Genomic DNA, 20,240 nt, shown 5'->3' with positions numbered 1-20,240 from the left:
CCTGAGCACAACTTGTTTATAATGTAACATTTCTTACAGTTGAACGGGCATGCAGTAAAATTTTTATTTCTTGGGGAATAGAGAAAACAAGAGCTATTAAAAAAACCTATTGTTTATTAGAGGAAATGGTCACACCCTTTTGTTTCCTGGGTGGGGAGAGGCTTGCATGGAAATAGTGTTTTTTCACTTTCACATGGTCTGTGTGGGTTACACTTCAGCAGCACCCTTTCTGAACTCTGTAAATGATTAATTCTGCTGCTTGCTACTCGATACATGCAAATCAGCTGAGCAAGCATTGTTAAAGCAGCTACTGAATTATAGCCATGCTATTTGTTAACCATTTATAAACTCCTAAATTAAACTTCTGTGATCTGAAACCCATCCCATGACAATGGGCTATCTTATGCTCTACTCTTACCACAAAAATGAGAATATATATTATCTAATCAGAAATATAAAACATAATCCAAACATGATAGCGCCCAGTTGATATCCAACTTCTAAAACTGCAGAGCATTTTGGGGGCATGGTCTAAAAGAATCCAATAGTTAAAAAAACCTAAAACCTAATCCAATAGTTAAAAAAAATGGAAGTGGGTTCATTGGAAATTATAATTTTCTCCTTGATTACTGTATTTCTATGAAAACATCAAGTTACCTTACAATTCTGACAATGGAAAGTAAATTATTTTAAGATTATTCATTCCTTGGAGAATATTCTTGAAATCAAATTAAATCCTAGGGTTTGAGAGTATGGGTTGTACCATTTGTATAAACAGATCTGATTCCAGAGGTGCCCAGATGTTATAAAAGTGTATGCAGTGATTTCATAATCCTACTCCATGCCAGGTTACAGATTATTGTGGCCAGATTGTGACCAATTCCAAAAAAGACGTTTAAAAATTCTCTTCCAAACACTGAGAAGCATGTTCTCTTCCACATTTTAGTTCATGGATCTACACTAATTCTGGAATTAACCTCAACATTTAGGCCTGGAGACAAAAAGGATGAAGACTAGAAGGACAGACATATTTTGGAATCCACATATGTTGAGTCTCCAGGAACAGCTGATCAGGAGGGCAATGCCCCATATGTGCCTGCAACATCTCACCTAATAAAATGTGAGCACTGGAATTGTATACAATAACATTCAGTTTAACCCATTGTTTTTATCAGTGAAAAGTCTATTTTGTGCTCTACCCACATCCTCCCTGCCAGTAATTAAATATGCAGGTGGCTGTTATGAACTATCCACAGCAGGCAATTTCATTTTGTGGGAAAGAAGAAGCAGGGGTGTTCAACTCGATTTCATTGAGGGCCACATTAGGGTTGTGTTTGACCTTGGGGAGCCAGGGAGGCATGGCTGGGGGGGCGTGGCCAGTTCAACATCACACGTGTGATCAAATGCCACTTTTGCTAGTAGCTGCCCTGGAAACAGCAAAGGACCAGCCCACGGTGCCTCTGCCAGCAAAAACAGAGCCTGGTAGGGCTACGTGCGGATCTCCTGAGCTCCATTTTCGCTGGCAAAGGCACCGCTGGCCGATCCTTCACTGTTTCTAGGGTGGCCCCACAGGCTAGATCCAAGCACCTTATGGCCCACATCCAGCCCGTGGGCCTTGACTTTGACACCCCTGACCTACATTTTTCAAGATTCAAGTCTTTGGAATCTGCATTTTTCATTTTATCAATAAATCAATCTAGACTTCATCATATCATTAATTCATTTTTTAAAATTCTATTTATATATTATGACTTCAGTATTATACAGATAATGCATACTTAATATTTTATGAATCCTATATATATATGATGAATATCCCATAGTAGAGGAAGAAGCATAGAGGTTTTCATTTGGTTATATTCTACTCCAGGGCTGTCAAAAAGGCAGCTCACAAGGCAGATGCGTTACGTGCAGGCCATGCCCACCTTGGCTTCAACAAAGGCAAAAAATGTCGTGATACATCACAATATGTCATGTGACGTGATTGAGTTTGACATTGTGCTCTAACCTGCTAAAAAACTTGGCATTTTCTTGAAATGTCTCCCATCTCTCAGGTCTTCCAATATCTGGTTAAGATTTGCATCAATTTAGAATGAGCTCTAAACTGAACTGAGAGTCCATTTAATAAGAATGGCTATCAAAAGAATAGAACATTTGCAGACAAGTAATAATTTTACAGTTGAGTGGAAGAATTGTCATTGTAAACTATTTAATATTAATCAAAATCTTTCTTATTCATCTCAGAAGTGCCAACAGTATAACACGTAAAGCATCCATTAAATCTAGTTCAACGGTGACCATATGGATACATACATACAGTTTTCTTATCAACACTATGGAAATGATTGGTACTGCCCTCTTTCAAGATATTTTTCTTTATTTCCTACTCCAAAATATAGATCCAGAGATTCTAATGGTTTCCATCCAAGTAATAACTAGGTCCATGCTTGATTTTTTTTAAGGTCAGTCAAGTAACAAAGACATTTTTATCAATGAGTAAGAACAACCTCACTTTGAATAATTTAATGGTAGTCTCACCAATCCTATTCCCAGCTCTGAAATAGCTTCCTCACTGACAGTAAATTGGGAGGTAATTTATCATGTTTTCAACACTAAAGACATTGTTATTCTTTCAGATCTTTTAATATTATAAAGCTAACTGTGACAGAATGCAATGGAGACTTCAAATTCCTTTTAGCTATTTTAGACTGCACTCTCTATAAATTATTGCAAATTGCACATTACTTTGTTTAAACCACTGCTTTTAGATAAAACATTTTAGAGATATTTTAAATGATTTAAAAGCTACCAATAGGGCAATCTATAACTTTTCAGACTAAATATACCTAAATGATAAATACATAGTTTATGTATTTATTAACATTTTTACACTGCACAGGGTCAAAATTGTCCTTTCAATTCACAACACAGAGATAAAACCATAAAATACAAGAATATAACATAATGCAAACCACTTGAAGTAAATATTTATAATCAAGCTCCAAACATAAAGAGGCTGACTTTTACAAAGCAAAAATAGAGGAAGTGATAAACGGCATAAAAATACTCTAGCATTTATAATTAGCATTTAAAATCCATGTCCTAAATAAGTACTTTTTTTGGTAATGTGCTGCAAAAATAGGAGTCATGCTGTAAATAATCAGCAGTCTCCAAGAAAGCAAGTCCCTCATCTGCTTGTATATCAACAATATAGTGAGTATTGGCAACACATAAAGGCCATATAAATATTGACTCACTTCACAAGGCAAAGGAGGTTTCTCATGTCTCACAGGAAAAAAATACTATGAACATTGTGTTTGCTTTCAGCTCCTGCTGTTATATTAGCAAAGTACAAGTCCAATTTAACACATATTAATAGCTATTACCACATATGCTGCAAAAATAATAGCTGATGGGGCTATTGTGATGTATCAGAACATTCGCATTTTATAAAGCGATTTAAATAAAATTGTTCCAAGGATATTCTGATTTAAATTCTAACACTGCAATAGACAAAGAAGATGAGATAAAAATAGGAGGCTTGGAGAGAAAGGGAAAAACGCTCCCCCCCCCCCCCAAATCTGTTTTTCATTCATTCAAATTTATTTGATACTTAAACCTAAATACATTCTAAACATTATTCATTAATTGTCTATAAAAATTAAATGAATTTGGAAAATATATTTCAATGGTGAAAGTAATTCAGGAGTTTTTGAAGTTAATGCATCTAAATCATGGGTGTCCAAGCTTTTGGCTTTCGTGGGCTACACTGAGTGAAGAGCAATTGCCTTAGGCCACATATTAAATATATAATATATTTAATATAAGGTAGTCCTCGACATAAATTTCATTTAGTGAGTACTTAAAATTATACAACGGCACTGAAAAAAACAACTTATGACCATTTTTCACACAACTTCTGCAGCATCGCCATGGTCACGTGATCAAAATTCAGGTACATGGCAATGGATTGATATTCATGACAATTGCAGAGTCATGTAATCCATTCAACAACCATAATACTAAGATGACAACTGCAGTGATTCGCTTAACAACTGTAGCAACAAAGGTCATAAAATGGGGCAAAACTCACTTAACAAATGTCTCACTAAGCAACAGAAATGCTGGGCCAAATTGTGGGAGTACATCAAGGACTACCTGTCATATAATAATGTTCAAAATTTAGATGTTGTGGGGTCGGATTACTAGCTGTCCAGGGCCGCATGTGACTCACAGGCTTGACATGCCTGATCTAAACCAAATTGTGAAATCAGAAATGAAATTTAAAAAATTCAGTTTCAGAAAATCCAAATTCCTCTTAAAATATGGCAAACAATTTGAAAAAAAGAAAAACCCCAATTATCAATAGTATCCTTACTAGCCATAAATGTAAAAAAAAAAAAAGGTACCAGCAATTTTGAGACCCAGATTAACCTAAATTTTATATTATTCCATCACCTTATCATGTGGCTAAGATTCAACTTTTCGTATCCCAATCTCTTCCAAAAATACCTTGCAGCTGTTAATGCTGGAAATACAGTAGAAATTTCACCAAATAAGATTGGGAAGGTATGCAAAGCATGACTTCCACAATTATTTCAAGAGACTTAATTATAGCTCCACTCTATATCAAATGACCAGGAAGGAGAGAGACTTAGAATAGCAATTTTCTAAGAAAATTCTCCTTTTCATACAGATGCACTAGAGATTTTTTTAAAAAACCTTGGCAGAACCCTTGACCTGACCTAAGCCATTTTTAATTCAATCCTTCTTTAACAGAAGGATTTAACAGGATTAAACAGAAGGATTTAACTTTAACAGGTTCTCCTCCTAGATCAAATTCTGTTCGAGTTTAGAGAGTTACCATGCTGGTTGATAGAGAATCCTGAATCCATCTATATAATTTATCTCCACCATTCCATTAGCCTGAAAAGAATAAAGAAGACCAAGCCTCTTCCAAGATATTAAGGGTACGTAAAAGTTTGTTGGCTTGATCACTTGCATTTTAACATATAAAAGTCCTGAATACCTATATCAATATTGTAATTTTTTTTAAAAAAATTAATTTAAATCTTTTTCCAAGAACTCAAAATATTACAAGTTTAATTAAAAATAATAATTATCTATAAAGATGACAATTTTCTTGGGTAATTAGTCTAGGATATTTCAAATATTAAAGTCCAATTTTTAACACATTTCAATAAATACATTAGAGTATGGAAGACGTATGTGAGTAACTAAGTAATTCACCAAACTATTACATTAAATCAGAACATTTTTGTATACAACATAATCAATTAAACATAAAATATCATTAACATATAATAACTGTTCATCCACATAAAGCATTTTTTGGTCCAAATGTTCTTTGACTGCCTCTTTAGAAGGTCAAACAAACCCATATTAAATTAAAAAGACATCTTTGAATCATTTTGATGAAGAATTATTTGTAGTAAGCTTGGTAAATGAATCAGAATTGCATATTTTTAACCCAGTTAGTTACAAAAGAAATAGACATTTGGCCAACATTTGCTCCTCAAATTTGAACTGCATCATATCAAAGGCATCCCTTAAGACCAGGATTAATTTTCCCAAGGGGCTACCTGAGAAACTGGGACTGTTGTGGAGGGCCGACCAATGTAACCTGAATTGATGTCCTCAAACTCTGTCACTTCTTTTCAGGCTATTCCAAGCAAGCAGACAGCAGACACAAAAAGCGCTTTCTCTTCTCACCCTCCAGCAAGCACAGAGCTAGACCAACTCAGCTTCTCTTGCCCTCTGCCGCACGCTTATCTACATTTGATTTCTAATTTACAGTTGACCTCATGCAGCCCAAAAAGGAATAGCCAAATAGATGGATGTGGCTCAGGTTTCCTCCAAACTAGCATTGCTGTTTCCCCCCCCCCCCCGAATTGATACCTAAAATATCTATTAGTAAACTAATAAGTAATTAATAAACTAATAATTCACAAACTGTAAGGGAGTGGTCTTATAGACTTTAGGTAAATAAATACATTTGAAGCTGAGCATCTACATGAATGTGTCTAAGTGATCATTAGGTGATCAATTGATAGCCTTATCAAGTAAACTCCAACATTATTCTATATCACACAGAATATCAATTATAGGCAGTAGCTCCTATTTAACAAAAGTTAAACAAATTATCTAATTTGAGATATTTCCTCTTTCCACTCGGAAGGAAATATAGTGGTTTCCACTGATACAAATGCCAAGTTAACATAGTCTGTTTATTACAACACAGCAACTTTTTATAAAATTAACTTCTGGGATAAATGTACAAATGTGATTATCCAGGCACTGACTGAAACATCTTCCATGCAGCTACCCTATATATTTTCAAAAATAATGGGATCCAAGAACATTTCTTTTTTAATTGTTACAGCCACCATAATCATAAAGACCACGAAGAGACAATCTTACCTGTACTTCTGAATCAGCATCAACATGTTGCAGTTGAAACCAAGTGTCTCGATTATGATATTTCTGCAAATCTTCCTTCAATATTGCAACTTTTCCTGAAAATAGATCAAATTGTACACATCATGATGAATATAAATATTGTTATATAACAGCCTTCCCTACTTTGGGATATACAGTATTACAACTGCAATTCCCTTCATTCCAAGCAAAAGTCCATGTTGGCTGGAAATTTCAAGAACTAAAATTCCAACATACTCTCAAGGTTCCAAATTGGGGAACTTACAATATATATTTTAGGTAAAATAATCTGTAAAATGATTTTGTTTTAGATGCTTTAGATACTAACTGTTCAAGCAATGTTTAAAGAGCAATTATGAAATCAATGAAGTTTACTAATAATGTTATACATCAAGTTTTTCATCTTGAAGAAAAACTTATTAACATTAGTAGTTAGCTTTCTGAATCCAAATATTTATCTCTAACAAGGCTCTTCAGCTGGGATTAGAGACCACAACTTTTATCTAGAATAATTGCATCAAATTACACCTGAAAAACTTTCCATACAAAATGAAAGTTTCAAGCGTGTTGAAAATTATTTCAAACACTTGACCTAGTGTTACTTAATTATATAAAAATGAATTTCACTTTTTATAACTTTTCTACAGATTACTCATATGATCAGAAGACCCAAATCATCTAAAAAATTTTTATCAGACTTGAAAAAATTTGACAAGTATGTCAGGAAAACATTGTTGCAGCTGCTTACAATGCTCTGGATTTTCTATCAGTCTGAAAGCTACTTCTGTCAATTAATAAACTCTCTGAAAACAGTATGGGAAGGGAAATTACAATAACAAAAGCAAACAGGAAGATTTGAGAGGCTGCCTTGTACAGCTTTCACACAACCTGATTATTAATATTATGACAAAAAGTAAATTGTAAATCCTAGCCAATAGCAAATTTACCCTTGGGCAATATTCTTGCTACACATAGTAGCATCTTGTTGATCGAAGGACATAGCATCACTGCTTAAGAAATTCTCATGACTGAATTCTGAATTTATATTTGCTACATAAATGAAAGCTTTGGCTTCTCATCTGCCCTCCTAGTTTGTAAATTAGGCCAGAAATAATTGTGCATCTGTCACATGAAGGGCACCCGGATAAGACTCTTTTATTCTTTCAGATAAGGGCTAAACGATCAGATGATGTAGCATGCTTCCTGTTTTTAACTGAAGGTCACAGAGGCTGAACTGTTCGTTGCATGGCTGTTAAGAATTCTGTTGTTAATCTATTCTCCCAGTTCCCAGAATTTGGCCTAAAGCATTTTCAAAGCCTCTTTTCAATGTGCCATAGTTAAATCAACCCCGTCTCCTAGAAGTTGGCTTCAACTCCTACATTCAGGGACAGGGTCACAGAGTTTATTGGCCACCATGCAACTTCCGAGATGTTTTTCATCTTCTCCATCTAGCCTACAATCTTGGTACTCTTCGGAAACTTCTCACCCAAATATCATCCAGGCTGAACCCCATTTAGCTTCTGAGCACCAACCAGTTCAGACAGGCAATGTCTAAATAGTCAAGATTTCAGCCCTTCTCTAAACCCTTCCCAATGTTTCATGGGATTCCTCATCTTTCTAAGCAGATGTAAATGAGTGAAACTGCCTCCCATTTCCTTGGCAAGACAACAGCAAAGGTAGATATTGTGAAGGATTAGTCCCACAAGCAGAAGAAAATTGATTACCCACCTTCATTATTTATATACCACCTTTCCCAATCCAGTGAGCTGGATTATATCCAGCTATATTATCTTGAATATAGCTGATCAGAGAAGACTGATTTAAAACTTATGTACAAAATTTAGAATATGTAATGTATTATTATGGTTAGTTGCACACTCAGCCAGATGTTTCGACTAGATTTGGCATTTTTAATCCATCTATCAAGTCCTTCCCACAGGCCTGAGATGCGCAGATCTTGTTGTTTGATGGTATTAAAGGTATCACTGCAGGGTGTAAGCTGTTCCAAGTAAAGCTGCCTTTTGCGATTGACTGATGGGGAATTGGGAGGTGGCAGTTCTTGGTCCAACTTACTTTCTATAATAGTTATGTCTCTCCACTGAAAACAACTAATAGATTTTGATTTGGCTTAGTGTGAGCTATCTCTCCTATCTATATGTTCTTTGGATCCAAGTAAAGACCACCCCAAAGTACAAACGGACAGTTCTGGATCCAGATATACAAAAAGATAGCAGATATATTTATTTATTGCTATTGTGAATTCACATGTGCCTCTTTTGCTGCACTTGGATACTGTTTTATTTTCCATGTTCTGCACAAAAGGGCATCTAGTATAAATGGAGAACCTGCCTCTAATAGTTATAACACCGAGATACAATATGCCTTATCAAGATTGTTGTTTCAGGGGTTCAAACACTGAAGTTGGGTCTGTGGCATGTGTATGCCTAAGTTGCCCTCCATTTCATGCCTGCTATTTATTGAATCATTTGTCGGCAAATCCTGTCAATTAACTCAGTCTTGGTGAGATGAATTTGTTAAAACACAGAAAAAGGTCGAGATATTTAGATATATCAATGGACATAAGCAGCACTGTAAAAGTTTGGGATTCCAATTATTATCATAAATCTTGACTTTGTTAAGTCACACAGAGTGCTGGTCTCAGGCTGGCAGACAATTTTCAATCCATCCATTTATCCTGGATGATAGTGCCTTATATGGAAGGAAAACATATAGATATATGGGCAAAATGTTTCTCTTTTTGGATGTCACACATCCAGGAAATAGTAACAAGCTCTATCTGGGATTGCCATGGTGACTGGCTTTACATTATGGAAGCCTGTTCATCAAAACAAAAATAGAGGAGAGGAAGCGGGCAGCTTAATGTCAATCAAGCAGCCCAGAACAGCGGTAGATCCTACATCAATTTCAACCCTTAATAAATATAAAGACAGAGAACACAGTCTTACATTTCACAGATAAAGAGAAAAACCCTTTGGGAAGTTTTTGTAAACAAAGTCCAGTAACACAACTTTGCAATACAAACATATAAAAATGAATGTGTGTGATAAAAATTATGACCCAGGAAGCAGCATTTTGTTTCCTCTCTTTGTTTTTTTTTCTTTTGGACACATACTGTTCTTTTCTTGTTATACTGTTTTGTTTGTGATGCACACTCCCAGAATCTTATGGGATCTGGCAATCTTATACATTTGACAAATAAATACATTCTCCACTCAAGCGTTTCTTTGGTTTCTTTCTGAATCTCAGTATGTAAATATGTATATCCTGATGTTCCCATTTTTTATATTATCCCACACAACTAAACTTTGTAAGATTAAAAAGCACTTTGTTATTAAAACATCTACACTTAACCAGAGAAGAATAAAAGATAGCCAAATGTTATCTAACAGGTCTCTGGATTTTTTTCTAGATCCAGAAATGAAAGTATAGTAGGACATCTGCAGTAAAGTGACCTAATTTAACAGATTTAAAAGATAATCAGAGTTGGAAGGGACCTTGTAGGTCATCTAGTCCAACCCCCCCACCCAAGTGGGAGACCCTACATGATTTCTCACTTAGAAATACAACTTGTACAGATTTTTATTTTGAAGGAATTTATTGTTACTGTATATAGTTATTTAAGAACATAACCGTAACTCAACCAGGATGAACAGTGTGTTGAAATGTTTATGCTACATTTAAAAGAAAACAATACATGACTTTTTTTATTCAGTGCTGCTGTTGACAGATGTGTGAACATACAGAGCTTCTCCAGCTAGAGAAAATAATTAAGATTGAAAATTGAACTAACATAGAAACACATACCAATGATTGAATCCCTGCGGAAAACATCTCTATCAAAAATGTAAAATGATAGATGTCGAAAACTCCGTGGAATTTCACAGTAAAAGTCTTCTCCATAAAAAGGGCTATGTAAAACGAAAACAAAACAAAAACAAACTTTAGTACAATTGTTAGAAGCTGAAAATCATCTACTTCAACTGTTCCATTAAAGCTTTTACCTGGCACCTTCCATTTGCCTACTTCTGTCTCATCCATGCAACTTAACTTAACTTAACTTAACCCACTGCTTAAAGCTACCAAACTTATGTGGTTTCAAAACATAATATATCACATCTTCTAAACTGTTTTGGAAGTTGGATGTTTTCTTTATGTAGCTAGACTCTTGAAAATGGAAGCCCAAAACTGCCTTTTCAATGATGAATACAATTCAGCATACAGCCTTATTTTTGCAGTGTTGCAAAACCTAAGATAACATTATATTGCAGTATCATTTTATATATTCATAATTAAAGTGTTATTCTGGACAACAGGTCTTGCATTTTTCTAGACAAAGAAAGAAAAAGCTTATATACAAATTAAGATAATTTAGCAATGCTCATATTTCAGACTAAGTATATATACTGACCAAGATACATCAAACTTCTTTTCCTTTCTTATGGATTGCCATAAAATAATTATACATTGCCATAAAATAATTATAAGTACCATTTTATGCACACAGTCTTTTCAACATAATTGTTTAAAACTATCCCATTGTTCAATAAACAGTCTGAATGTCATTAAACAATAGGCAGTAGTCAGCAAGTTATATGCATTCCATGTACAAGCAATTGGGATGTTATTAGAAACATCTTAAAATAATAGCTGCCTATTCCTTTATTTTTTTTCCACGCTCTCTTTTTTAATTCTCTAGTGAGGGTAGGACATGGCCTCCAGCTGCCAGGGCAATGCCTCTCCTACTTTCTTTGTATTTTGTCTTATTTCCTTTTCCATTCCTTCCATCACTATGCTGCAAGCAACAGCCTTTCTTCTATCCTGCTAAACACGTTAGGAGTCTGTCAATTAGTATGACAACCAGAGACTCCACATTCAGAAGGCTGATATTTCTATTGCACAGAATATTTATTCTGAGGTTACTTAGAGTGCACCTACAAATGGTATATTTCATCCCCTGATGATCATTTCAAGGTTTATATTTAAAATGAGCAAGAAAATATAGAATACAATAGAGAACACAGCTGGAGAATTATGATTAGAAATATCAGTTCTCGGTAGTAGGTTTAATGCTTGAACATATTCAGAATCCTGAACCAACTACAGTATTTCATTTGTATTTGCTGTCTGGTCTGACTAATTGGAACTACCGGTATGTCACTTATTTGGTGGATGTCTTTCCCCAACAAGGAATTAATGTTATTCAGCACAAGGCAAAAAAAAAAATTATAATTCAAAAGAGCTTTTGAATAATTTCTTCTCTTCCAGACTACTTAAAGTGCTATTCTCTCCTACAGAATGCAAGTTAATACTGTAGCAACTGTTGTGAGCCTAGACCTTTAATGGGCTTATCTGTAACTATGATTTTCCTAATTAGCAATGAAGCTCTAAATAAGGCAAAATGAATTTGAATCTATTTGTTCCATGTTGGAAGACAGCAAATCCAAAGGGGAAAAAACCATACACAATTGTTGGGAGTGCCTATTTTTAAAAAACAGTTTTATTTTTATAGAATTCTTGAAAGAGTACATGTGGGGAGGTTGTGACATTTCCATCAGTACCAGAAGCACATGGGCAGCAAAGTCATGTTATCCAGTGGTTTCAGAACACCTTCTAGAAGCAACACGTCCTATTTCTACTTGTCTAAAGGACAATAACGCTAGAAGACTGCAGCCAAATGGACACTGGGAAGACTTTCAAGAACAATATATTCTTTGTAAGAGAAAGCTGACCCACAGTGCATCTTTCTGACTAAAACAAGTACCTCTTGAACTATCAAACTATTATAACATTATTTTAGAGCAGTATAGACCAGACTTTAAACATGAAAACAAACATCTAAAGATGCAAACAGAAAATATTTAAAGCTAGTTTCAAAGAAAGAGAAATATTTAGATAAGGAATTGAATGAAAACATGCAAAAAATAAAACCAAAGTTTAGAACCATACCCGGGCTTTGGAGCCTACTGAAAACGGAGCAAAGAGGGAATTGATCTGCTTTCTTTATGTAAGGAATTCAAAACAAGTAGTTTTACATAGAATAAATCCACCACCTTCACTTTTTCATGATAATGGAACCTATAGAAGAACCTTCGAATGTCACAAATTACACATAGATGTGTGATAAATATAAGAAAATTCATGATTTGAGATTTACTACAAGTTTCAATGAATTCTTGAATACCTAATAAACATCTGTATTTAAAATTGGGTTAAAACTGATTACATACGTTTACATTGAAACTATTAAGTAAATATCTATAAATCAATTTCCCCAAATTCCTTCCTAACTTGAAAGTTTCAATTACTAGGCTCATTCACAAAACCTGACTAAACTATGGCTGAGAAACAGTAAAATCAATGTATTTTAAGATCCAGGTTTATGGCCAATAGGATACATTAGTCCTCTGGACTCATTCTTAATTGCAAGATATTTCACGTGCATACTCTTACCCATATCCAAGGCTGTAATTCTTTTTAGTTTTTTCCTTATATTCTTTTACATTAAAATGAAGATTTGGGTAAGAGAAAGTAATAAACATATAGTTTTAACAATTGACATTCATATTTACATTTTTTCATAATTTAACCTTTTAGCTCTGCAAGATATTGAATTTCATTATAATGTAAAATCTATAAGCAGTTAACTTCATATCCAACTCAATGAAATTCCTTTATTAGCTTGGAATGAAATTTGATAATTTTAATAATGCTTTGGAGGCTTTCTCCTCAATTATATTGTCTTACAACAGAGTCTCTCAAATAGCATTTGATAAATTTAAGAATTAAAAATACTGTTTCATTTGTTAAATTGAAAGAATTATGAATGCAGAATTACATGGCAATCCCTATAGTAACTAATAATAAGAGATCCCAAACTGTATGTTTCCCATGTGGCTTTTAAATGAATTTTAAAAAGAAAGTAATTTAAAATGCCACAGCAAATGTTATATTCCATGGCAAGAATGTACATCACAGAGTTAAAACAGAAAGAAACCAAATATGCATATGAAAAGCATTACATGCAATGTACAAATAATTAGTAAAGCATATGTAAAAGTTTAGGTTCCCTTCCAAAAAGAGTAGAAAGTGACACAGCTTCCATACGGTACAAGTTCAACACATTCTTTTTTTGCAAATGTAAATGCACTCTTGTTTTTTCTCTGCTCTGCAATTTGTTTACAGATTCAAAATAAGAAATGTGACAGATGCAAATGTATTCCATTCCCAAATTCCTAATCGCTTGAGGCTTAGGAAATTCAGGCAGTACTTTGTAAGGCCTACTTTGATAGAAATAAATGTTTCTAAGCAGTTCCTGTATACCAACTTTAAAAACCTTTCTATTTAAGCTTTGGAATTCTCCCTCCCCACTGCTCTTCTTTGCAGAAGTCTTCTAGTTCAGAAAGATTCTTAGGTCTACTTGCATGCAGAGCAATTTGGGGAGCCTTCCCTCAATGAAAGTTTTTTTAATGCATTTGATTCTACCAGGATTCCCAGCAAGTATAGTCAGTGGTTGGTCTCAGTGATACTACTTCTTTATGTATTATGCAATTAATTTAAAAATAACAATAACTCTGGAATAGTTCCATTCTTTTGTTCACATCAATTCTTTTTTGCAATTTTTTAAAAATCTGCCTGCCTGATATTGTGTCAACTGTGGTTCAGATGTAAAACCTGACAGAGAAAGGGAGAAAAATAGTATGGACTAGTGGTCCATTCATGTGGAAATATATTCAAGAATTAAAACAAAACTTGTTCAAGCTGTTGCTGCTGCTACGTTCAAATGCTTCTCTAAAGAGAAAGATGCTTGAGATGGGACTGCTGCCCAGTCAATACAACGCTGAAAGAACTTTGTTTTGTTGTATAGTTATTAGTGAACTGCTTCTATGCGTGGTGGTGGTGGTGATTTTTTTTCTTGTAGTGTACATAATCTGCCATACTTCTTCTAACTTTGCAAAGTGTGTGTCTGGCTTTTTCAACAATCCATGGGAGATGGAATATTCCCAGCCTCTGAACACATTTCATATGAATGTCATGATATTGTAAGAGAAAAAAACTTAAGCTAACATGATGCCAAAATGTTAGATGGAAGGTGTAGGGTATTAAGCTTCATATGTATATAAAAAAATCCATCAATTCACTTTGATTCACAAGAATCCTTTAAAATTCATATTTTTAAACATCTATGTCAGAAAAGGATTAAAAAATAAAGAAAATGAATACATTCAGCCTTAAGTTAGGTACATTGTTTAAGATGATATGTCAACTGATGTGATTAAAGCTTGTTTTCGTATTTTACGTTGTAATATTTCATCATGTATTGAATGTTCACTTTGACATCCTGTACTGAAGTACTTCTTTAAACTGCCCTGTTTTCCATCTCTATGCCTATCAGAACACAAAAGAACAAATTAAACATGCATCCCTAATAATGCTAATCATGGATGCTCTTTTCCCTGTTTTGTTCCCAATCAGTGTGCTTTTATAAACATTTGTAAAGTCTCACCAGATATTAGACCCTGAGACAAGGCAGCCTACAGTGCTTCAGTCCCCAATACCAAAGAGCCCCCCTCCCATTTCAGGCATGACAGTTATGAATCTGCTTGTTAAAACTGAGTGCAAACCAATGTCTATGTGGATGATGAAGAAAAGGCAAAAAAAAAAAAAGGATTTTTATAAACTAATTGGGCAGCAAACTGCAGACTTTAAAGATGCTGTTTGGCATGAAGTCCAAGATTACTTGCAACCAGTTAAATAAAAAGTAAAGTAGAAACTTGTGCTGCCATTTGAACCTTTCATGCTCTTCTACAGTAAGACATGTGACAATTCTTTTAGAGTAGAAAACTGCATATTCGTATAATTATTTCCTGAATGTAATATTCAGCAACACAGGCAGATGTTACCAAATGTATATATTAAAGGTTCTGTCTTTCTGTCTAAAGCCTGCTTCCTAAAACGGTCTTTTTCTGTATTCTGTTCACAAATCCCTACTCTCTTGAAGCTTAGGAAATCTGTAAAGGTGCAGCCCTTTCTGTTGGTATTAGACAATTTTATAACATAATTATTGCTTGGCCATTTTCTATCCATATATTAATGGCCCTCTCCTGCCCATATTTTCCTGGCAATATGCGCCCTAATTTCAAGTATGGAAGAAGGCTGTTATACCTCCACAGACCCTAATCTCACCCCATGACCCTACAATCCCTTTGGACCCTCTTCCCCACAAGCAATCTTCAGCCACAGCAGAAGACTCTGGGCCGGTCACCTTCTATCTGCCTAGCCTACAACAGAGATATAATTGTAGGGGAATTACTGGAACAAGGAATGGCATTTTGTATACTATCTTAAGCTCCGAGCAAAGGCAATGTACATACATCAAATATATTAAAACAAGAACTAAACATAACAGAGTAATTTTTGTTTTAATAGTTGAAGGAATAAAGTTGTTAGGGAACTGCTGATTTTATTGAGCATTGCTGTTTCTGCATTATGTCTGTGCTCTATTACATATTGCTTGATGACCGTTCTCACCTCACAAAACAGAGCATTGTGCCTAAAATAAATTAAGATACAAATGCTGAAATAATAATTTAAATTCAGTGAAATATTACCATAGTGATTTCTCCACTATTTTGGTCCTGAAAACTTCTTCCTGGTCCAAGTTTACTGTACAGTAACAATCCCGCATTTTGTTTGGCCCTGGATACGTAGGAAGATTCTTTGCTTCCCCTAAAGACAAAAAAGAAGACATTGAGTGATGATACAGGTGAGAGATATTCATCTCATAAACTGATATTTCAAATTACTATATTTTAACATGTGCAATATGATTTGCTCAAGTAGGAGCATACATTTAAAAGGCCAAGTGCTTTTAAAACTAAGGTATCATCCTGCTGGCCACAGAGCAAACAAACTATTTGCTAACCATGTTTGATGGACATCATCACATGATGTTGCCTGTTTTAGCCACAGTCCAGAGGCACCCTTAACTGTTCCAGTTGTCATGATTTCCTTCTCTCAATACAAAAATTCCCATGCAGACAATCTTGGGTGCCTCAAGGTGAACCATGTGAAAACAGCTATCAACTCAGCTCCAATTAGCCCATCAAAAGACACATGGAAGTGCCACCTTCCCATGCACTGCTGGGTCCTATGTCTCTATAGCCGTTTTAATTCGGCTGCAAATGAGACTGGACGTGGTCTTTTCCAAACTCTCAGAACCATCAGCCAGGAATTTGGTGGTGGTGGTAGATATAATATGTGTGAGGGTGTACACGGGGGTGGGATTAAGCTGGTTCGGACCAGTTCGGGTGAACCGTATGTTAAATTTACATCTGGTTTACTGAACCAGTAATTGAACTGACCGGCTAGCCTGCCCACCCTGCCCTGCCCCTCCCAGGAATCTCCACGTGGTCTGCTTTGGATGCAGGTAAGTGCAGGGTCCACACAGAGGTTCTGGGGGGGTGAAAAAGGGGCCTTCCAGAAGTCCATAAACAGGCCTGTTTCCAGCTTCCAGAGGGCCTCCGGACCATGGGGAAGGCAGTTTTCATCCTCCCAGAGGCTCGATAGAAGCCTCCAGACCCTGGGGAAGGTGAAAAACGGCCCTCCTGGAAATAGGCCATGCCCACCATGGCCAAACCCACCCAGCAAACTGGCAGAGAACCAGTTGTTGGGATTTTTTAATCATACCCCTGGGTGTCCATGGTTTGTACTAGGAAGAGGCTAAATTAGGAAAAGTATGTGAGTCACACATACTATACTGCAAAAGTGAGATGGGAGACAGCGGTGGGGAAATTGGCTAAATGCTCTGGTTTATAGTGCTTTGTATTTCAAATTAGCTCTTCCAATCACTTTGACTAACATTGGGAAGAGGGGTTAGTTCACATTCTATTTAGGACTTATGTGGTTCTATGAAATGATTTTACAAATGCTGTAAAAATCAAAAAATTACAGATTACTGTAGATCTGTGATAGCATCATCTACTAAATTATTGAAACCCAAGAATAAATGGAACACTGACCAAAAAAATAATTGAGAGCATATCATCTTGAGTAATCTGCATAATGTTATACTTGATGCTAGTTTGAAACTGCAATAAGGAAGGTGACAAATTATGGAATGATCTACCATTTATATGAGTATAATCTAGAAAAATAGTACATCTGCCAAAAATGTGGTATTTGGACATAATATCTTAAGAAAAAATGTAATATAGGTTTCAAGTTTCTCAGAACTAAGCAAAACTATTCAGTGGACTCAAAAGTTCTTCCAATGCCATAGATTGAATCCCCAGAAAACAAAGGATTAATTTACACCTACATTCCCTTCATATCAAGAAAACAAAGATTTTGGATGAATATCATAAATAGAATACACATATCCAATATCTGAACTACTCTTGTCAATTATTTTAATAATCATTAATTTAAAGCAACCTTTTGGCAGAAATGACATAAAGACACAATAACATGGATGCAACTTTAATTTAATCAGCTTTCTCACACAACAGAAAGAGGTTGGCAGGCAAAGCGCACATTATGAATAGGTCAGTTGACAATTGAGTTTCAGTTGTTAAATCACTGTGCAGATGGCTCTGCATGATAGGGTTTAAAAACATAGCAGAGATTTTGTTTACCTTTAATAGTGAGAGAGATGTGGCTATAACTGCACACATCTCTACACATTCATTTTGGATTTTTGGTATTTAGAAATAAAACAAGACAAATAATCCAAAGGAAAGGAAAGTTTAATCACCCTTCTTTAAAAACTGTAGCTTAGCTTTAACGTGCCAATTGATTATATTTTTTGGCATAGACCTATCTATTGGATTCCTCCTAACAGAAAACAGCTGGGGTTGAATATTATATTGAAAGGGATAAAATGCTATTATGATTTGAATTATGCGTTCAAGTACTTTAATTTGTCAGGCTTTTTTTATCATAGCCATTTTTGGATTTCAGTCTTTGCAGTCTTTGGGGATTATCTCATTTAAGACTGAGGCTATCCATAACAGCAGAATTTCAAAGTACACTGCTTCAAAAGATACTATTTCATACCTTGTTTCTGATCACCTTAACCATAATAATTTGCAAGCATGGATAGAAATTTATCCTCTGATCCTTTCTGATTACAGAAGAACTACCAAAGGCAGCATCCTGCCAAAAATCCATGAAATTCTCCTTCTTCCCTCCCATTCCCACCAATTTGACAAGGGGGAATGGTTTTTAATAAGTCTTGAAAACTTGAACAATATATGCCTCATAAATGTACAAAATGTTCCTTTTAATAGTCTTATCTAAGTAATTATCTCTATTGGAACACAAATTATACTGGTCATTCAAGCAATCTTTCTTCCACACTGTTTTATTTTAATCTGTCATCATCTTTCCTTCAAAAAACTGACATAAGGCATAAAGGCCTACATTCTTCTTCTCTGTGTGTTATAAAGTTGGGCCAAGAAACAGAATTCCAACTTATTGTTTCCCTTATATGACATTTGGGGATTTGCACTCCCTTGCTCTCAACTATAAAAGCTACAGAACTGCAATCTTCATTTTTACTTCAAATAGATGTTCTCGTTAGAAAATGGAACATCCTAATTAGATGTATGTCTGTAAAAGTCTTCCCAGTTCATGTTCTCAGTTTATTTTCAGAAACATGCATGCTATTTTTACATAAATGAATAACACATTCTATTATCATGCATGATTCTGATTTCAGGTTTAAGTACTTTTACAGATAGTCATTTTCTGTTATTTAAGCCTTTGTGCGACAGAATGAATAGCAACAATATTTTCTTCATATGTATCTGCCTAGATTTGATATGTCTCTCGTATTTTTTTACCATTTGATGGAAGCTGGGGAAAAAGATGACTGAGGCACAGAAGATTCAGAGACAACACACTTCAGCATGAATATAAATTCCCACTGAGTATCCAACAGATTTTAGCTGCAGAATGTTGCAGAAAGACTGGTCCACTGGCAGAGATGTCTACTCTTAAGTCTCTTGGGGCATTCCTGAAGAAAGCTCACTAGCTTTGTATTTAACACTGGCTTTGAAGTATTTACCACTGACAACAAGGAAGGAAGAACATTTGGCTATCTATAAGGAACAAATGGTGGAGACCTTCAACCTATGCATTCCAGAACACTGTAATTCTCTTGACTTAGCAATTACATCTAACAGAAGCCGTTATTTTTCCTTCCACAAGTATCTTTAGAAGGGAAGCTTTAAAAAAAAAAGTGAATGTGGAAGGACTTTCTTACCTCCTCTCTTTCTGCCCTATTCAGTGTAAACTGGCAACATTAAGGTAGTCCTTAATTCTTCCTCTATGGAATCCCTTAGTTCAATAAGATTGTTATATTAATATTGGGTTTAACTATTTACTTTTATGCTTTTCTATTAGAACATAATAAAGAAAAAGGAGAAATGCAGTCTATCACTCTGTTCCCAGAGCAGTTTTACCACTGGATACCCAAGCAGCGAATGAGCACAGCATCACTCTGCTATTTGTGCACAGCCACCAGTATTTGTGTCATATTATCCTGATATGGGGGGAATCTTACAGTAATTATTGTGACTAACAGTTGTTGATAGCATTATCCTTCATTTTTTTGAGTCCCATTGAAAGTCATCGAACTAGTTTGACATCACTTTATCTTATTATGGTAACAACCAGAATAATCGATGTGCCATATGAAGAATTATTTCCTTTATCCATTCTGAATTTTGCACTGTTTTCAGGTTGCAGCATTATGAGTT

The 20,240-nt window shown here is 35.1% G+C and overlaps 1 protein-coding gene across 2 annotated transcripts in view; it reads right to left on the bottom strand.

The window, feature by feature from the left end:
• RASA3 (RAS p21 protein activator 3) overlaps nucleotides 1-20,240 on the bottom strand; it is a 120,775-nt gene that overhangs the window by 60,328 nt on the left and 40,207 nt on the right. For both annotated transcript variants that reach the window (XM_026707461.2, XM_087938544.1), the window contains 3 exons: nucleotides 16,089-16,206; nucleotides 10,285-10,388; nucleotides 6,442-6,536 (listed from right to left, as the gene is read on the bottom strand). In XM_026707461.2, the coding sequence (XP_026563246.1) occupies nucleotides 6,442-6,536; nucleotides 10,285-10,388; nucleotides 16,089-16,206 (317 nt within the window). The remainder of the gene's footprint in view (nucleotides 1-6,441; nucleotides 6,537-10,284; nucleotides 10,389-16,088; nucleotides 16,207-20,240) is intronic.

Source organism: Pseudonaja textilis, chromosome 8 (genome assembly GCF_049901715.1).
Source record: "Pseudonaja textilis isolate UNSWEBS1 chromosome 8, rPseTex1.2, whole genome shotgun sequence".
In the NCBI taxonomy this organism is placed as follows: Eukaryota; Metazoa; Chordata; class Lepidosauria; order Squamata; family Elapidae; genus Pseudonaja; species Pseudonaja textilis.
The sequence above is the reverse complement of the archived record's forward strand: the minus strand, read 5'-3'. Positions and strand labels throughout refer to the sequence as shown.